Source organism: Bombus pascuorum, chromosome 5 (assembly GCF_905332965.1).
Source record: "Bombus pascuorum chromosome 5, iyBomPasc1.1, whole genome shotgun sequence".
NCBI lineage: Eukaryota > Metazoa > Arthropoda > Insecta > Hymenoptera > Apidae > Bombus > Bombus pascuorum.
The window spans coordinates 6945957-6962461 of NC_083492.1; the positions used below are offsets into that span (position 1 = coordinate 6945957).

Sequence of the window (16505 nt, forward strand, 5' to 3'; positions counted from 1 at the left end):
CTGCGGTAGGCAGTGCGTTCGAACGAACGGTCAGCCGCCGATGCTGAAGATCGAGCTGAAGATCGAATCGGAGAACCTCGAGGACGAGGACGAGTGCGCTAAAGAGAAGAAGAGAGAAGCTTCGAAGGAAGCGTTGGACACGGACAACAAATATAGGAACAGAAGTCCGTCGACGTTGAGTTCGCCGGACTTGAAGAACTTGAAGAAGAATCTGAAGGATTTCGAGGAGGACGAGGAGGACGAAGGAGTGAACGAGGATAGCAGCGGACAGAAGGAGTCGAGCGTCGACGTGGACGTGGAAGAGGATTATCCGTTCGCCAAAGAGGACTATCCGACCATGTTGAAGACTTGCAGCGACGACTCGGCCAGCCCGAGAAGCTCCTCGGGAAGGTCGGACAGCACCGCTCCGCTGGACAGTAGCCTGGTGTTGAGACACGCGAAAAACCGTGGCAAAGATTCGCCTACGTACGACGCTAGGAGGATAGATCTCGGCTCGCCGTGTAGACCCGTGGTGCCGGAGATCAAAGTAGCGCCTCTGTTCGGCCGTGCCAGGGACGCCACGTCCTTCGATAATCCTGCCTACGGTCTGGCCGATCTGCAGGATCTACAGGGCCTTCTGATGAGGTCCGACGAAGTGTCTGACCTAACCAGGCTCATAGACGAACAATGCGCGATTCCGAGGATTCCGCGTGATCCGCAGGACAGAGTGTCGTCACCTGGCCGTAGCAAGGATCAACATCAGCACCAACGTGGCAGCGAATTGGCCAAGTCGTCGGAACCGAGCACTCCGTCCGGAAAATCGGTGAAATCGTCGAAACCGAGGCGTCAAGAGGACAGAACGAAGCTGAAGGCGAAGACGAGGAGTCTGGACGTGGAGGAGCTGATACGAGCAGGATCGAGCGACGATCTGTTGGGAATCGAGTCTGGCAGCAGCCTCTCCTCGTCCTCGAGGCAGCGGCCCAAGAAGAAGAGGCACCAGCAGATCTCCAGTGGCTACTCTACCCTGAGGAGCGACGCGTCCACCGATCTCGAGCACGTGGATCGTAGCTTTCTGGTGGTCGGCGGCAAAACCTACCGCGAGGTGGCCGTCGACTGTCCGCCCGATTTCGTCCCCGTGACCAAGTGCCACCCTGTCTATCCTCCGCCGAACAAGACTCCCGGAAGCAGCAAGCACAACACCCTCGAGCCGAAACGCGAACGTAACGGCACTATCGGCAGGGATAACGGTGGTTTGACGGTGCACGGGGACGACGGGAGTCGCGACTCGTGCGCTACGAGCATCGTGGCTTCGCCGTGCGTTCGCTCAAACGACCTTGGTAGCTTCGTCACGCTACCAACCGCTGGCGATCAGAGTATAGCTGCCACGGAGAACGTAGTTGCTAGATCACCCCGTACGTTAGACAGAAAGCACGAGAAGAAGGTAAGGTCCAAAGTCAAGAGTCTGTTTTTCGATAGCTTCTTCTCTATCGTGCACCACGAAACACGCAAAAGTACGTTGCTTCACGCTTCTGCTACCAGCACCTCTAATCGCTCAGACAGTAGCACTAAAACCGCTGACAGGAAGTCGGACCATCTCTGCGACTCCGACAGCAGCTCGCGTCGTGTTTTACAAATTTCCGATAATTGCTCGGACGATCTCGTGCCGACCAAAGCTATCTTCGACGATCGCTGCAACCCGTCGTACTGCGACGATCGTCTTCAGCCTGCGCGAGGATCCAACGGTGTCTCGCGAGCTTCCATATTCTCCGATCTCAAAGAAAGAACAGAGGCATCGTTTTGGCCCAATTGTCGCGAGTCGTCCGCCTCTGCACGAACCGGCGATGTTCCGCGTACAGAAGTCTGCACTGCGATTTTCTCGGTTGACCGGTTCGACGACGAAACTACGCAAGGCAAACGTAGCTGTTCGTCGAACGACAAACTAGATTCCTTTAACGATGATCCATTCGCTGAACGATCGTCGATCAAACGTGCTCCCGTACGTTCGTCGTTCGATATAGAAGCCGATCAAAATTGTAGCAACTCGTTGCGCGAATTATCTCGCGGTAAAAATAGTTTGTCGGATACGGAGGCCTCCGAGTGTCGAATAAACGGAAGCGACCGAGCGTTACATGCGTTACAGGAATCGCCGAATGCGCAGAATTTCACGAACTCGCGGTTGTCTCTCGAATATAAAAGATGCAAAGTTCTCGATGTCGATAATCGTAACTCGTACGGATCGAGAGCGAGTCAGAGCGCGTGCAAAAGCGAAACTGATTTACCGACTGTTCGTTTGGACGTGGATCGTCCTGTCGGTGTTCAATGCTGGCGATCGGAATCGAATTTGTTCGCGCGGTGGAACGAAGATCGTGGCGAGCTACGCGACTCTAGCGAGACGAAAAGGGAATCGGCGAGCGAGACGATACCGCGCATGGATGTCAGGAAGAAATGTACGTACGCGTACAAGCGCTTCAACGATCTTGACCATCACCAGGTACTTAAATATTCTTCAATTATACGTACGAAATCTACCTTCCGATTGTTCGGACTTTTCACCTGGAACGTATCCACGGATACGTATTATCGTCATTTGAAATTTTAACATACGAAATGCGCCAACTCTTCCAACTTTACACCGGCAGATATAATAAAAATTCGCAACATCGATGTTATTTATGGATAAAGTAGATGGTTTTCTTCTAATCGGCTTTGGATACGACGCAAGAAGCAACGTGAACGTGAAAAGACGCGACGTTTCTGAAAAGAAGAGACGTAACGCTCGCGATATTCGCATCGATAAATCGAGTAGAACGAGAAGCGAAAATACGTTTTAACCGAAGAAAGGCATTTCGTATGTTAGGATTTAATATATATGTTTTCGTTTATATTGTTAAGAATGTGAGATTGCAGGCACATGGGAAGTCTAACGATTGCCAATGTTCACGCGATCTCTGCCTCGGGTTTCAATGGCATGGAGTAAAAACGGCGAGAGCATCGACCGTGTTCGCGATTGCAACGCATGCTCAACGCACGCTTATAGTTGACAAGCATGCGAAAGTAGACAAAACCCATTGTGAACACCTGCTAGCCATAGCAAACGTATAAACCTCTTAATGCACGTGCTTTGCTTCTTCTTCTTCTTCTTCTTTATTCTCGCTTGCTGCGTACTCTTTCTGTTTCCTTTATACGATCTTCGCTCTTCGCTTTCAACGTAATCAACAGCGAAAAGAGAACGAGCGTCGTGTACACAGACTTGTTCGACTCTTCGAACAGTTGCAAACGAAACCGAACTGGTTAGATAAAATCGTGTGACAAAGTGTAGCGAAGAATATGAAAAATAAAAAAAGAAAAAAAAAGAAGAAAAGGAAAAGAAACATATAAATATAAATATAAAGAAGCGTAAAAAGTAGAGGGAAGAAGATGGAAAAATAGATCGTTTAGTAAGGGCGCGACAAAGTAGAGGAGAACGTGAAAGAAAAAAGAACGAATTTCTAGAAAACGTAGGGGAAGAGGCAACTTTTGGGTAGTCGTGATGACGGCATGTGGCCTCAGGGTGCTTTAATGCCAGCTGTGTTTTCTTTGAAACGAATTTTTAGACCGGTTTGAACGGGGTGAAACCTGCCATCCCCCCGAGAGATCAAAAGAGGGCACCTGCCAGACCGCCGAAAGATAATCTACGTTTGTCCACGCAGAACAATAATGTGGAGAGCACCGATAACGCGAATGCCGAGCCCACGCAACAGCAACTGCATTCCATCAGGAAATATCAGGTAGGAAACAATATCAGCTACGAAAAATAATAACAGGTTTGATCGTTTCGAAAAGAAGAAACGATAACGCGCTTCTACGTTTCTTCAGTTTCTGCTTCGAATACCTGGACGTTTCGCGCGATAGAGATCGGTGAATAATTCAACGCGGAATTAGCGGTGGGTGTTTAGCTTTCAATTCTACGTTCTTCTTCAACGAGTCTTCGTGCACTCGCAGACACGCGAGCCAGTAAATTGCATTACGTTTTCTCGGTTATGCGTAGCCGATGGAAAGTAACGCTCGTTACTTGCTAACCACCGAGTCAGACGAGCGACGATGATGGAGATAATCGTGGAGAATTTAACGTTTAGAAAGAGATTAGTGGTATTTTATGAGAAGAAGGTGTATCGAGGAATATTCGAGTACGAAATATATTGTACGAGTTTAATTGTAAATGATTGTGTATGATTTACCGGTAGTTGAAGCTCTTGAGACATTACTTAGTAGCGTTAACGTTGAAAGCTTCTGAAAGGATAAAGGAATTTTCATTAGGTCGCTGGTTGTTTAGGAAATACAAGAAAATTGATGTTAAAGGATAAACGATTCCGAAAATAAGGGAATAAAATGAGGGAAATACTTGTTATTTGATGTTGAGGTATTTTGAAGAAACGACAGAATTTTCAGTAGGTTGCTTGGAGTTTGAACATTTTGGAGAAATAGTAGAGTTTTCATCGGATCACTTGGAAGGTTCTGGAAAAATAAAGGAATTTTTATTAGGTCGCTGGTTGTATGGTGTTGAGGTATTATGAAAAAATAAAAGAATATTTATTACGTCACTCGAGGTTAGAAGCTTGTAGAAAAATAGTGTTTTTATTAGGTCACTGATTGACTTGGTGTTAGAAAATCCTGAAAAATTAAGAGAATTTTCATCGGATAACTTAGCGAAGGTTCTGAAAGAAAAAGAAGAATTTTCATTATATCACTGAATGTTAGAAGATTGTAGCGGCACATGAGTTAGAGGACAATTCAAATAATGTTGTTGTTTTGCCTCGGAGTATCAAGATCGTTAGGATACGCGTAATGTAAGAATAAACAAACTCCGAGCAAAACAATGTTGCCGCTACGTACAACCGTCGAACAAAGTCGAATTTGAATTTTCCGACTCTCCCCCCACCAGTATAAACAAGAGGACACGATCGCAAGGAAATGAGTTACAGTCAATTGTCGATCAGTTATCAATCAGTTATCAAGGAATTATCAGCGATCTAATTAACGAGTCATTAGCGATCCTATTTTACGATTTATGTCTGTCTTAGCGAATCGGTTAGTACGAGCGTCTTTGCGAACATCATCTGTATACTAATTTATCATTTTAAGTATATTCGACGGTTTCAACAACGAGCAATCTCGTCTATTAAACCTCACCGACCAACTATCCTCTACACACAAACCTCTACAAGATTTTGAGAAAATAATAGAATTTTCTTTAGGTCACTGGTTGCCTTGGTAGTAAAAGGTACTGAAAAATTAAAAGAGTTTTCATTAGATCGCTTGGAAGGTTCTGGAAAAATAAAGGAATTTTCTTTAGGTCACTGGTCGCCTTGGTAATAAAAGGTTCTGAAAAATTAAAAGTTTTCATTAGATCACTTGGAAGGTTCTGGAAAAATAAAGGAATTTTTATTAGGTCACTTGAGGTTACAAGCTTCTAGAAAAATAGTGTTTTTATTAGATCACCGATTGACTTGTTATTAAAAGATTCTGAAAGATTAAAAGAATTTCATTAGATCACTTAGAAGACTCAAAATAAAAAAAAAAAGAATTTTCATTATGTCACTGGTTGTTGAACACCAAGAGGTTCTCTAAAAATAAAAGAATTTTCATTAAGTCGCTTGGTATTGAAAGTTTCTTCGAAAATAAAAGAATTTTTATCAGGGCAATTCTCGTATTAAACAAATAATCCTTGCTTTCTTCAATAAGAATCACTTTCAACTGAAATCGTTCGACTGATTGTAGGTTAAGGATACGTATAATTCCACATATTAATCCCGTGAATAATTGAAACGTTGGCCGAGGAATTTCGGTGGGTGTGCGAAAAGTATCGGCCGCGGGAAACGCGTGGTATTCCGCATGAATAATTTAGCGTTATGTAACAATGTAAAGGCAGCAATCGACGATCGTTGTTTAAGAGTACGTGTAACAGCCACGGGCTGTCCACGTTCCAACAGGAAATTACGAGACCTGGGCACAATGGTTATTGAACAGAGAGCCGCTTCCATGGCTTCTATACTTGTCGAATTTCCTATTTCGTGTCATCGGTTCGTTCCTCCTCTCTTTCTACCTATAACCTTGCGCCATTGTGTTTGGTTAACAGTTTTCCGATTGTTCGCGTTAATCGGCGATAGAACCCAGTTAAAAAAAAAGAACAGCGAAAAAAAGAAGAACGTGGGAGAAAACGGGGAAAAATCGAAGGAAATGAATGCTTGTAATTATTCTTCGTAGATATGAACTGTATTCCTGAAAAAATTCGCGGGAGAATATTTGAACGTAAATGCTGTTTATGTTAGAATTAGGATATGTTGGGTTGGCAACTAAGTGATAGGGAGGGGATTTTGTCATTACCACCTAACGACAAAATCCGCAACCACTTTGTTGCCAATCTAATAGTAAGTAACAAAGTAATTAATTACCGTTCAATGGCGATGACCCAAGCTTCTTGCACCAGATCAGAGCTCAACTCGTCCGGCACTACTGTCAACAATTTCAAAGCAATTAGTCCATCTTCCTTCCTTTCGTCCAATTCTACTTTCAAATAAACACACGAACAATAAACACGCAAGTCGGCTGAGCCGAATTGCGCATCGTTCATCGGACGACGGTTAATTGTCGCAACGAATCAGAGACACGGAGAAAACAACACAGATACAGTGTACGGTATATTTTTTCTTTTAGAAATCGATCAAATGAAACAAAAACGATGAAACGTTTCATTGCTCGAGAAGGCAGATGTTCCTACATTTATATTGGGTTGGCAACTGAGAGATTGCGAATTTTGTCGTTAGGTGGCACTGACAAAATCTGCAATCACTTAGTTGCCAACCTAATACTAAGTAATAAAGTAATTAATTACTTTTCGATGGCGATGATCCAAGCTTCTTGCACCAGACCAGAGCTGAACTTGTCCGGCGCTACTGTCAACAATTTCAAAGCAATTAGTCCATCTTCCTTCCTTTCGTCTAATTCTACTTTCAAACAAACACACGAACAATAAACACGCGATTCGGCTAAATCGAATTGCGCGTCGTTTATCGGACGACGGTTAATTATCGCAACGAATCAGAGACACGGAGAAAACAACACAGATACAGTGTATGGTATATTTTTTCTTTTAGAAATCGATCAAATGAAACAAAAACGATGAAACGTTTCATTGCTCGAGAAGGTAGATGTTCGTACATTTATATTAGGTTGGCTACTGAGAGATTGCGGATTTTGTCGTTAGGTGGCATTGACAGAATCCGCAATCACTTAGTTGCCAGCTGAATATAATTAGAATTCAATATCTCATCAAGAAAATCTTATTTTTATAAATTTATTTTTAAACACAAGGAGGTCTCATCGATAACTCCAAATTCCAAGAACAATTTAAAGATACAACGTTGGTAATTATCCTTTAAACCTCCTTTTTTTTACAGTCGTTACTCGAAGATTCTCTTATTTTATCAGGAATCATTTTTCATCACACTATAATACGTTCGTTGTAAGTAGAATTTTGGATTAAAATGTCCCTGATATCGCGATACTGATCGTTGATCTCCAGAGTTGTATTCCATAGTATCCGTATTAATTTCAGCGTGTACACCGAATAAGGCCGGATACGTATTAGCTTACGATTATTGCGAAACTCGGACAAATCTTATTTTATGTAGCGTTTCTTCGTTACAAGACACGTACGATACGAATGGATCGGCAGATTTGTAATAATCGACCAACGCGATTTAATTTCTCGACCAACGCGATTTAATTTCTCGACCAACGAGTCTCGCAAACAGCATCTTTCACGTTAGATCGTGCGAAAAGTTTCTCTCGTTTTATAAAAAGAAATACACTTTATAAGGAAGAACATGTTTTATTTCGCGTTATTTTATCGAATTATAACGATCCGTTTTGTTCTATCACGCTGTTCTATTTACGTCGGACAAATTAGGTCTCACGTTTGTACAAAACTCTCATAGAAAGAAGACTAAAAAGAAAGCACCCACCGACCTCACTAAAGAAACAAAATAGTCAAACTCGAAGATAGTATCCTGCTGGGGTAGCCATCTACATGCTATTTAGCAATTAAGTTAGACAAATTTACCGAATGTCCAGCTGGACAAATTGTGAAGTAGAAATTAAATAATTAAAAAAAGAAAAAAGGAAAAAGAAAATATTTAGAAACTAAAAATAGAAACTAGTACTCGTGGCCTAGCAGCGCACTTGTATAACGACACTTATGAATTCACCGTCGAGCGACGACAAATTCGAGTGAGAAATACCAGAGAACGGTTGCGTCTCCGCGCCACGCTACGTTTGCCTTCTAAAATTCCCGCGCCTTGCCGTGTCTCGTCACGCTGAGTCAAGTGTGGTCTGGAATGTAAAAGAACCCCGCTCACAATAGTCTAAGATTACACGGTTCGAGTGTAACGTTACGAGTAAGTTTCGATAGGTGGAACACATAGCTCGCGTACGGTTTGAGTCAGACCTCGGTTCCTCCTCCCTCTTTCTCTTTCTCTCCGCCGCCCTTTTTCCCTACCATGACCTCGGTCTTTGCTTTCCTGCCACTTTACGGAGAAGCCGGATTTTTTCTTCCCCCTTCTTCTTCTGCTCGTTAAAAACCAGATACTCGAACGCCACCGCACCAAACCAGGAACACGCCGTGCCTGCTGAACGATAACGAGCTATCCTTCTCGTAATTTCCACGATATTATACGACGAAGAATTCCAGCTCTTTCTTTCTCTCTTTCTCTCTCTCTCTCTTTTTCCCAGAAGAAATCCTCTTCCAGCTTCCAGATCGACTCTCCGCTCTTCCAATCGTCTCTTCATTTTTCTATGAAAAATGCAGAGCGACGCGAGATCATATTACGATCTCATGCGAAGAACACGAGGGAAAAATGGGACGACCAGAAGCGTGGACTTTAATGCGCATGATATTCGAAAATGGACAAAATATTGGAAATGTAGTGGGTTGGCAACTAAGTGATTGTCATTACCAGCTAATGACAAAATCCGTAATCACTTAGTTGCCAACCAATAGTATAGAGAAATGGGGCGTTTAGCCAGTTAGTTGGTCCTTAACATTTTACCGACCGATAGCCCGTTAATCGACTTTTTATCGTCGACGATTTTTCTCATTATTTGAGCAGTAATTTGTTATTTAGTATTAAGGTACTTTGCTCAGTTGTGTCAGTTGCGTTGCTTTGTAAGCATCCACAGTTTTATACCAATTTGAAAAACTTACCGTTCGCAATGAACGAAAAGAATGGTATTGGAGAGTCTAAACCGAAACAGAGCCGGTGCCAGGGAGAATCTGCGCCTGAGTTGCCGATCGGACGTGCATATGCTGTTGAATCGTTAGCGGTCGGTAAAGTGTTAAGAACTTTGAAAAAACTTTGAAACGTATACCTGAAATGTGTGGCGAGAAGTAAGTGACATCTGGTGAAAGGCAGAGTATCGAGACGAATGCTTTATTTTTGAATTTTATTAGCGACAGTAGCTGGTCGTAACGGATATTGCCATTTCTTTGTGACGAGTATATTCGACAAGAAACAGTTAACTGCCTAAAGTAAGTTAAATTATCTTTTCTACGTAGGTTCCATTCTTTCAATCACGTTCACATAGAGACAGGAATTTGCATAAAAATATCCATGGTGTAATTGGGAATTTTAAATATTTAAACCGCTGGCTACTTTCACTTGCTTTCGGCGATTAAACGCGAGCATCCGTCGCTTTCTTCAATACTTCGGCTCATATCGATCGCCGTAAAATTAAATGGAATCAGAATGAAATTTCCTATCTGTTTCCAGTATAAACCTGATGATCTTAAACCTACAAACTTGTTCTCTTTCTCAGTGCCGCATTAAAGTATTCTCTTTCCACTTGGAATTAGCGTCGACGTTAGAAAATCAACAGATCAAAGCTCGTCACCGAAGCTTCTTGCCACGCGATCTTCTTACGAAAAGCGGCTGATAAAAATCGAACAAAATGTTCAGCCAGTATGGACGAGACACGATGTATGTTTCTTTTTTTGTTTTATTATTTAATTTGTACTTTACAATTTGTCCAGCTGGACATTTGGTAAATTTTTCTAACTTAATTCCTAAATATCATGTGGATACCATCTTCGAGTGTGGTCACCGGTAACCACCAATAAGATAAACGACCCATTGGGGAAGAATATTGTCTTACATCATCAATTTATTACTATTTTGCCATTATATGCTTTGAATAAAAAAATTCCCCGGTGGAGTCCTAAGCGAAACATGTGATTACGATGTGGCAATCAAAAGGTTTTAATCGCCGAAATAAACGTATAAGGACACTTAAATTACACTTAGAATTGATATCAAAATAGTTTCAGATTTATTTAATATGCGATGTACAAGATATTCGTCGATATAAATTTGCACACGTCTCACCGCTCTCTCTGTCTTACCATCTTTTATACCACATTACCAACGGAACAGTCGCATTCATCTGTTTTACGAGACACTGTGCATGTACATACTCCCTCACAATCATACTCATATATGTATGTCACTACTACACGGCTAATCTAGTGTAGCACCCAAAATTTTTGTTTTTATTATTATTTAATTTGTATTTTACAATTTGTCCAGCTGGACATTTGGTAAATTTGTCTAGCTTAATTGCTAAATATCATGTGGATGGCAACCCCAGCGGGATGCCATCTTCGAGTTTGACTATTTTATTTCTTTAATGAGGTTAGAGGGCTGTTTTCTTTTTAGTCTTCTTTCTATGAAACGATGTACGTGTACGTTGTTATCCGCGTTGTTATTCGCGCGAGCGTGTGTCCATGATCAGGATTTCAACTTCTGACAAATTTTTACATTGCCTGATCGACAAACACGGCGATGTTTATGCACTCGATTTTGTACGCGAACTTTCGCTGCCAGAATTATAGGAAATCCATCGAGCTGACGTTGGCGAAGCCATACGTGTGTACCACGAGAGCAAACGGGGCTTCGTGCAAGTATTTCTGTCCTGCCAGTGCTTAATCGCCATGGCCGTTACATAAACGGCCGCGAATCGCTTTTGCCATGATTTTTGCGTCAGCGATGCGCTTTATCGCTCGGTGGGCGTCGATCGCCGAACGAGTCTCCTGCTGATATCGCGACGATTGTAATTCGACGCTCGGCAATGTGCGATTTAACCTTCCAGAGAGATTCTTTTGTATCGGGTTGGCAACTAAGTGATTGCGGATTTTGTCATTAGGTGGTATTAACATAATCCGTAATCACTTAGTTGCCAAACCAGATATAGAACGTAACGAGAGCAAATTTAGCTGCGCTTACGAGACGCTCGTTGCAGTACGCGCGTTAGTTTGCACAGTTTCGTTGTTTGTTCTTCTTTTTATTTTGCGTGTTGCTTAGCTCTTTCGTATTTCGTTGAGGGTAGCTAAATTATCTAAACTCAAGCTTCTTTACTTACTACGAGTTACTTGAATTAAAAAAAAAAAAGAAAGTTTAAATAATCAACGATCCCATCGTTTTTGGTAGAACGTACACGCGCTATGACAATTTCTCGTCCTAAAGTTTCCTCTATTTAAGCTGCTATTACGCTCTATTTACGACGTATTTACATGGACGTGGTAATTAGAAAACAAAGTCGATATTTTATTAGCTGCGTCGTGGAAAGTTACCTTCGTTACCATGAAAATTGCTATGCTTCGAAAATTCTCTTACAGAATCGGTTTCGTTATACCGCAGAGCTGACGAATATCGAAAATGACCTAACAACGCAACACTATAAGTACCTTTTCCTTTCGTTTTGCGTTTCGAACATCGACGATTCCAGCGTTAAGTCGGTCGAGTGGAGTATAATATTGGCAACTAAGTGATTGCAAATTTTGTGAATACCACCTAATGACAAAATCCTCAATCACTTAGTTGCCAAGGCAAATAACTCGACTAATCTGAACAAGACGCGGCATCATCTCGACCGAGGATATTCGAATCAGGTGAATTTTTATTTTAAATTTCAAATGCTTGCTCGATGTCACGATAGATACAATGTCTCTTATTCAATGGATCGTTTATTGTCACACGTTTAGGTGTTTCTTACATTAATGTGTTACGATGTTTGCTTGTTAAACGTGTTATCGTTAGGAAAAATCGCCAGGAATTCTGTCTACACGAGGTAGGTTTTGCATGAGTCGTCGTTTATTCCAGCTGAAATACGTTCAAACGGAAACCGAACGAGTCGATGAATAATTAATAAATCAACCGCGCAAAGCAACGTGTCCGATATTGTGCCCGGATTCCTGAAATAAATGTTCTATATTAAATCGTCCCTTTTTCCTTATTCTATCTCGACGTTCAATGGCTGTCAAATGTACGTACTGTTTACGGACGACGTTTGCTAAAATTGCACAAGGCCACGTCGTTTGACGAGCAAGGTAAGACGATTAAATTTGTCTGCGGATGAATTGCGATCGAATGGAACCGACCGGTAAAATAACAGTGTTCCTATTCGTATCAGCATCTTCGGTATGTTCAACGTCATCATGTTCAAGGCACATAATAAACGTTGTATATCTTCGATATGCAAGGTACGTCTCCGCGTGACATTAAAAGTCATGATTTCTGCTATAGCCACACCGTACGCTTTTCTTCTATGGACATTGTTCTATCTGCATCGCTATGACACGATCTTAGTGTTCCATCGATACTGCAACGATTCTAAACGTTACGGAATAATCAAAATATTTGCAAGTCTATCCAATCGCCGTTTTGTACAGCATTTCTTCGAGAAGTGCAATCAGTTTTAGTTATCGTGACACCATAGACTTTGTTTGCTTTGTTTAATGTTAGACATTATCATTTCAAACACTGTGACACGATCTTCGTGTTCAGTCGATTCTAAAATTCTAGAGATTACAGAACGAACGAGATGTTCAAGATCGTCGCTATCTGAAGTTTCTTCTTCGAGAAGATCAGCTTTTGCTATCGTGACATTGCTGACTTTGCTTCCATAAACATTTTCATTTCAAACACTGTGACATGATCTTCGTGTTCTACAATTCCAAAGATTACATTGTAAACGAGATTTTCAAGATCATCGCTATCTGAAGTTTCTTCTTCGAGAAGATCAGCTTTTGCTATCATGACATTGTTGACTTTGCTTCCATAGACATTATCATTTCAAACACTGTGATATGATCTTCGTGTTCAGTCGATTCTACGATAATTCTAAAGATTACAAAGCAAAGAAGATGTTCAAGATCATCGCTATCTGAAGTTTCTTCTTCGAGAACAGCAATCGGTTTTTGTTATCGTGACATTGTTGACTTTGTTTCCATAGACATTATCATTTCAAACACTGTGACACGATCTTCGAGTTCAGTCGATTCTACGATAATTCTAAAGATTACAAAGCAAAAGAGATGTTCAAGATCATCGCTATCTGAAGTTTCTTCTTCGAGAACAGCAATCGGTTTTTGTTATCGTGACATTGTTGACTTTGTTTCCATAGACATTTTCATTTCAAACACTGTGACACGATCTTCGAGTTCAGTCGATTCTACGATAATTCTAAAGATTACAAAGCAAAAGAGATGTTCAAGATCATCGCTATCTGAAGTTTCTTCTTCGAGAACAGCAATCGGTTTTTGTTATCGTGACATTGCTGACTTTGCTTCCATAGACATTTTCATTTCAAACACTGTGACATGATCTTCGTGTTCTACAATTCTAAAGATTAGATTGTAAACGAGATGTTCAAGATCATCGCTATCTGAAGTTTCTTCTTCGAGAAGAGCGATTGGTTTTTGCCATCGTCACAGCACGACATACTTTTCGCTGTTATCTTCATACAATTTAATGTCCTGACATCTAGTTACTCTTAATTTTTCGTAGGCAATCTGGGTCATTTGTGGCGCAAGCGAAACTTCTCTATCGAACTCTTAGCGAATATTTACTCTTCCCGAAGATTCTTTTAAACATTCTTTGTTTTCTATTATTCCATTGAATGGTGTATGATCCATTTTATTCCATTCAGATGAAGACCACAATATTTGACAAATTAGGTTTTATATTTGTACAAAGATTTGTTGTAAAGGACGTGTTTGTAAAAGAAAGACACTTTTGGAACAACCTAATATAATAAAATATCTCGATAATCATTGCAAAATTTCTCGAATTAAATTGCAATTGACCGACGATGAAATCATCTATCCATCATCGATGTCCAAATTATAAATTTTCATAGTAACAAGATTAACAGAAATGTTCAGTAAAATAGAAAAAACCTTTTCACATTTTAATTACGCGAACGTAATTAATAAATAATTCACTGTCGCGTGAAAACGTACCTGCGTATAATTCAACCTGTTGAATTTTCCAGTGTTTTCAGCGGATAATTGGGTGTGCCTGGAATCGATGAAACGGGTATAAACGAACGGGTTTGATTGTAGGAACAGCTGCGGAAACGAAAGGATGAAGAGGAGAGACAGGAGATACTCAATCGGTCGCTACGCGGCTCTACCAAGTTGCACGCGTTGGAAAGCCACGCGACCAGTCTCTCGGGTCAGGAAAACCTCGCGTACGCCCAAGACGAGGTGACCACCACCACCACTGTCAGCCGCGCACCGCATGTCACCGCGAGCGCCACGCTAGAAGTCGAGGAGCCTCCCAGGCCCCTCAGTAAGTCGTATTTTCCCTCCAGATATACGCCAGCAATTCAAGGACCACTTCGCTCGATGACGCACTAACGACACTCGTCGTGGCCCATTAGGCCTCCTATTTATGCTCCGATAACTCCTCCATTCCCTTTTTAATTTAGACGTTTTTCAGACTTCGCCAAGACTTTATCCCATCGGTATATCGTAATTGCGTTTCCTTCGTTTAATCAACTTGTCGTGATATTTGTTGCTGTGACCCTTATGCCAATGCTCTGCCAATCCTCCTTCGTATTTCTGCACTCGAACAACGTCTACCTACGATTGGAAATCTCGTTAGTAGAAAATAATTATTGACACCGAGCAAGTTGAAGTTGATTGTACGTGAGCACGTGTATCTCTGTTCCAATAGCTGGCATAGCTTGGGTAAGTAATAATAATCGCGTAGGAGAATTTTTCAGAAAATATTCTAGCGTCACACTATGACGAGTATAGGGTAGACAAAATATTCCAAATTCCTATTGCAAATTCATAATTATTGAATTCTGAGTATTCGTAAGATCAGTATCATCGATGTCCAATAGTTTCAATAAAACCGACGGATAATTGGAATTAGGATAATTTCATCAGTATAATATAAAATTTGTAATGATGGGAAAGAGATAATTATTAAAATAATTATTGCAGTTCAAGCTCAAATAATTTTGATAGTAAGATTTCTTAATAAAGTCAAATTTAAACAGTTATTAAGTATAAAATCTATAATTCCAGCTACCTATTGGATCGTACAGTGCCTGCGAGAAGTTGCGCACGCCATTAACGAGTCGCAGGAAGCTTTTTTCTAATAGCAAGTTACTACATTTACCAGACTAATTGATTAGGTGCAAGTATATTAAATTCCGTAGGATTTACTAGCACCTTCGTACGACTATGAAAACCGTACAAATACTATAAAAATGAAACGTAGAATCGGAAAGATTCTTTTAAAGATAGTTTTTACGGTAGACACTGTAGTTGCCAAGTGTAAATGAAGAGAAAAGAATTTCCATACGGGAACTGTGTATAGGTTCTCTTGAAATACGCGGAAAATTTGGAGTATTGGCATAAGGGTTAAGGAAGACATTAGCCGGTCGTTTACCCTTTCACGGAGGAATAGTCGAACGGTAGAAAGCAACGGTGCCTCTGCGGGCGAGAGACGTTTGTAGAATCTTTGTAACAGGCATTCGTTGCATATTTCAGCGTACGGAGAGGTCGTCGCGACGCTGGAGAGGCTACAGCTTCAGTTGCGCAATATTTCCGGTGCTCTAGGCATTTCGGGACCCGGCGTGGAAGCGGAACTCGAAGCGGTACGGACGCTTCTGGTGCAAAGTCAATTCGCATCTGCCCTCGCCACCCATCACGTCCTCAGAAATCGCTTAAGATCCAGCAAAGTTCTCAAACATCACGCTGAAGACGCTTCCAGTTTGGCTCGCGACGTATGTACCCACTGTCATTGAAATTTTGATGACCCGACTTGGTCGAAGATCGCAAGAGAAAAATACAAAACGATAAGAATGCACTGTCGTTGATTTATCAATTTTGTTACGTTAGTTTTTTAAGCAGACAGGAAAATGAGAGAAAAATGGTATGACACGATCGAAGATGAAAAGAATTTTTTGTAGAAGCCAAAGGTATAGTCGAACCTCTCAAAGCCAAAATGATCAACTCCGTCTTTTCATCGAGTCCTCAATTTCGTAATCGGATCATGAGGGTAGAATGCAAGGAAAATTTAAGAAAATTTAATACCGTCATCTTCTTTTACTTTGCGGAATTGATCCATGTGACTTTTGAACGGTTCAATTACTATGGAAAATAATATTTTAATATCGATGTTGTAATATCGTGTAAG

General features: G+C 41.3%; 1 protein-coding gene across 5 annotated transcripts in view; it reads left to right on the forward strand.

Annotated features, from left to right (window-relative positions):
• LOC132907417 (protein PALS1) overlaps positions 1 to 16505 on the forward strand; it is a 130069-nt gene that overhangs the window by 107883 nt on the left and 5681 nt on the right. For 4 of the 5 annotated variants that reach the window (XM_060960502.1, XM_060960503.1, XM_060960504.1 and 1 more), the window contains 3 exons: positions 3573 to 3746; positions 14414 to 14642; positions 15857 to 16092. In XM_060960502.1, the coding sequence (XP_060816485.1) occupies positions 3573 to 3746; positions 14414 to 14642; positions 15857 to 16092 (639 nt within the window). The remainder of the gene's footprint in view (positions 1 to 3572; positions 3747 to 14413; positions 14643 to 15856; positions 16093 to 16505) is intronic. The other variant, XM_060960507.1, reaches the window with a different exon arrangement.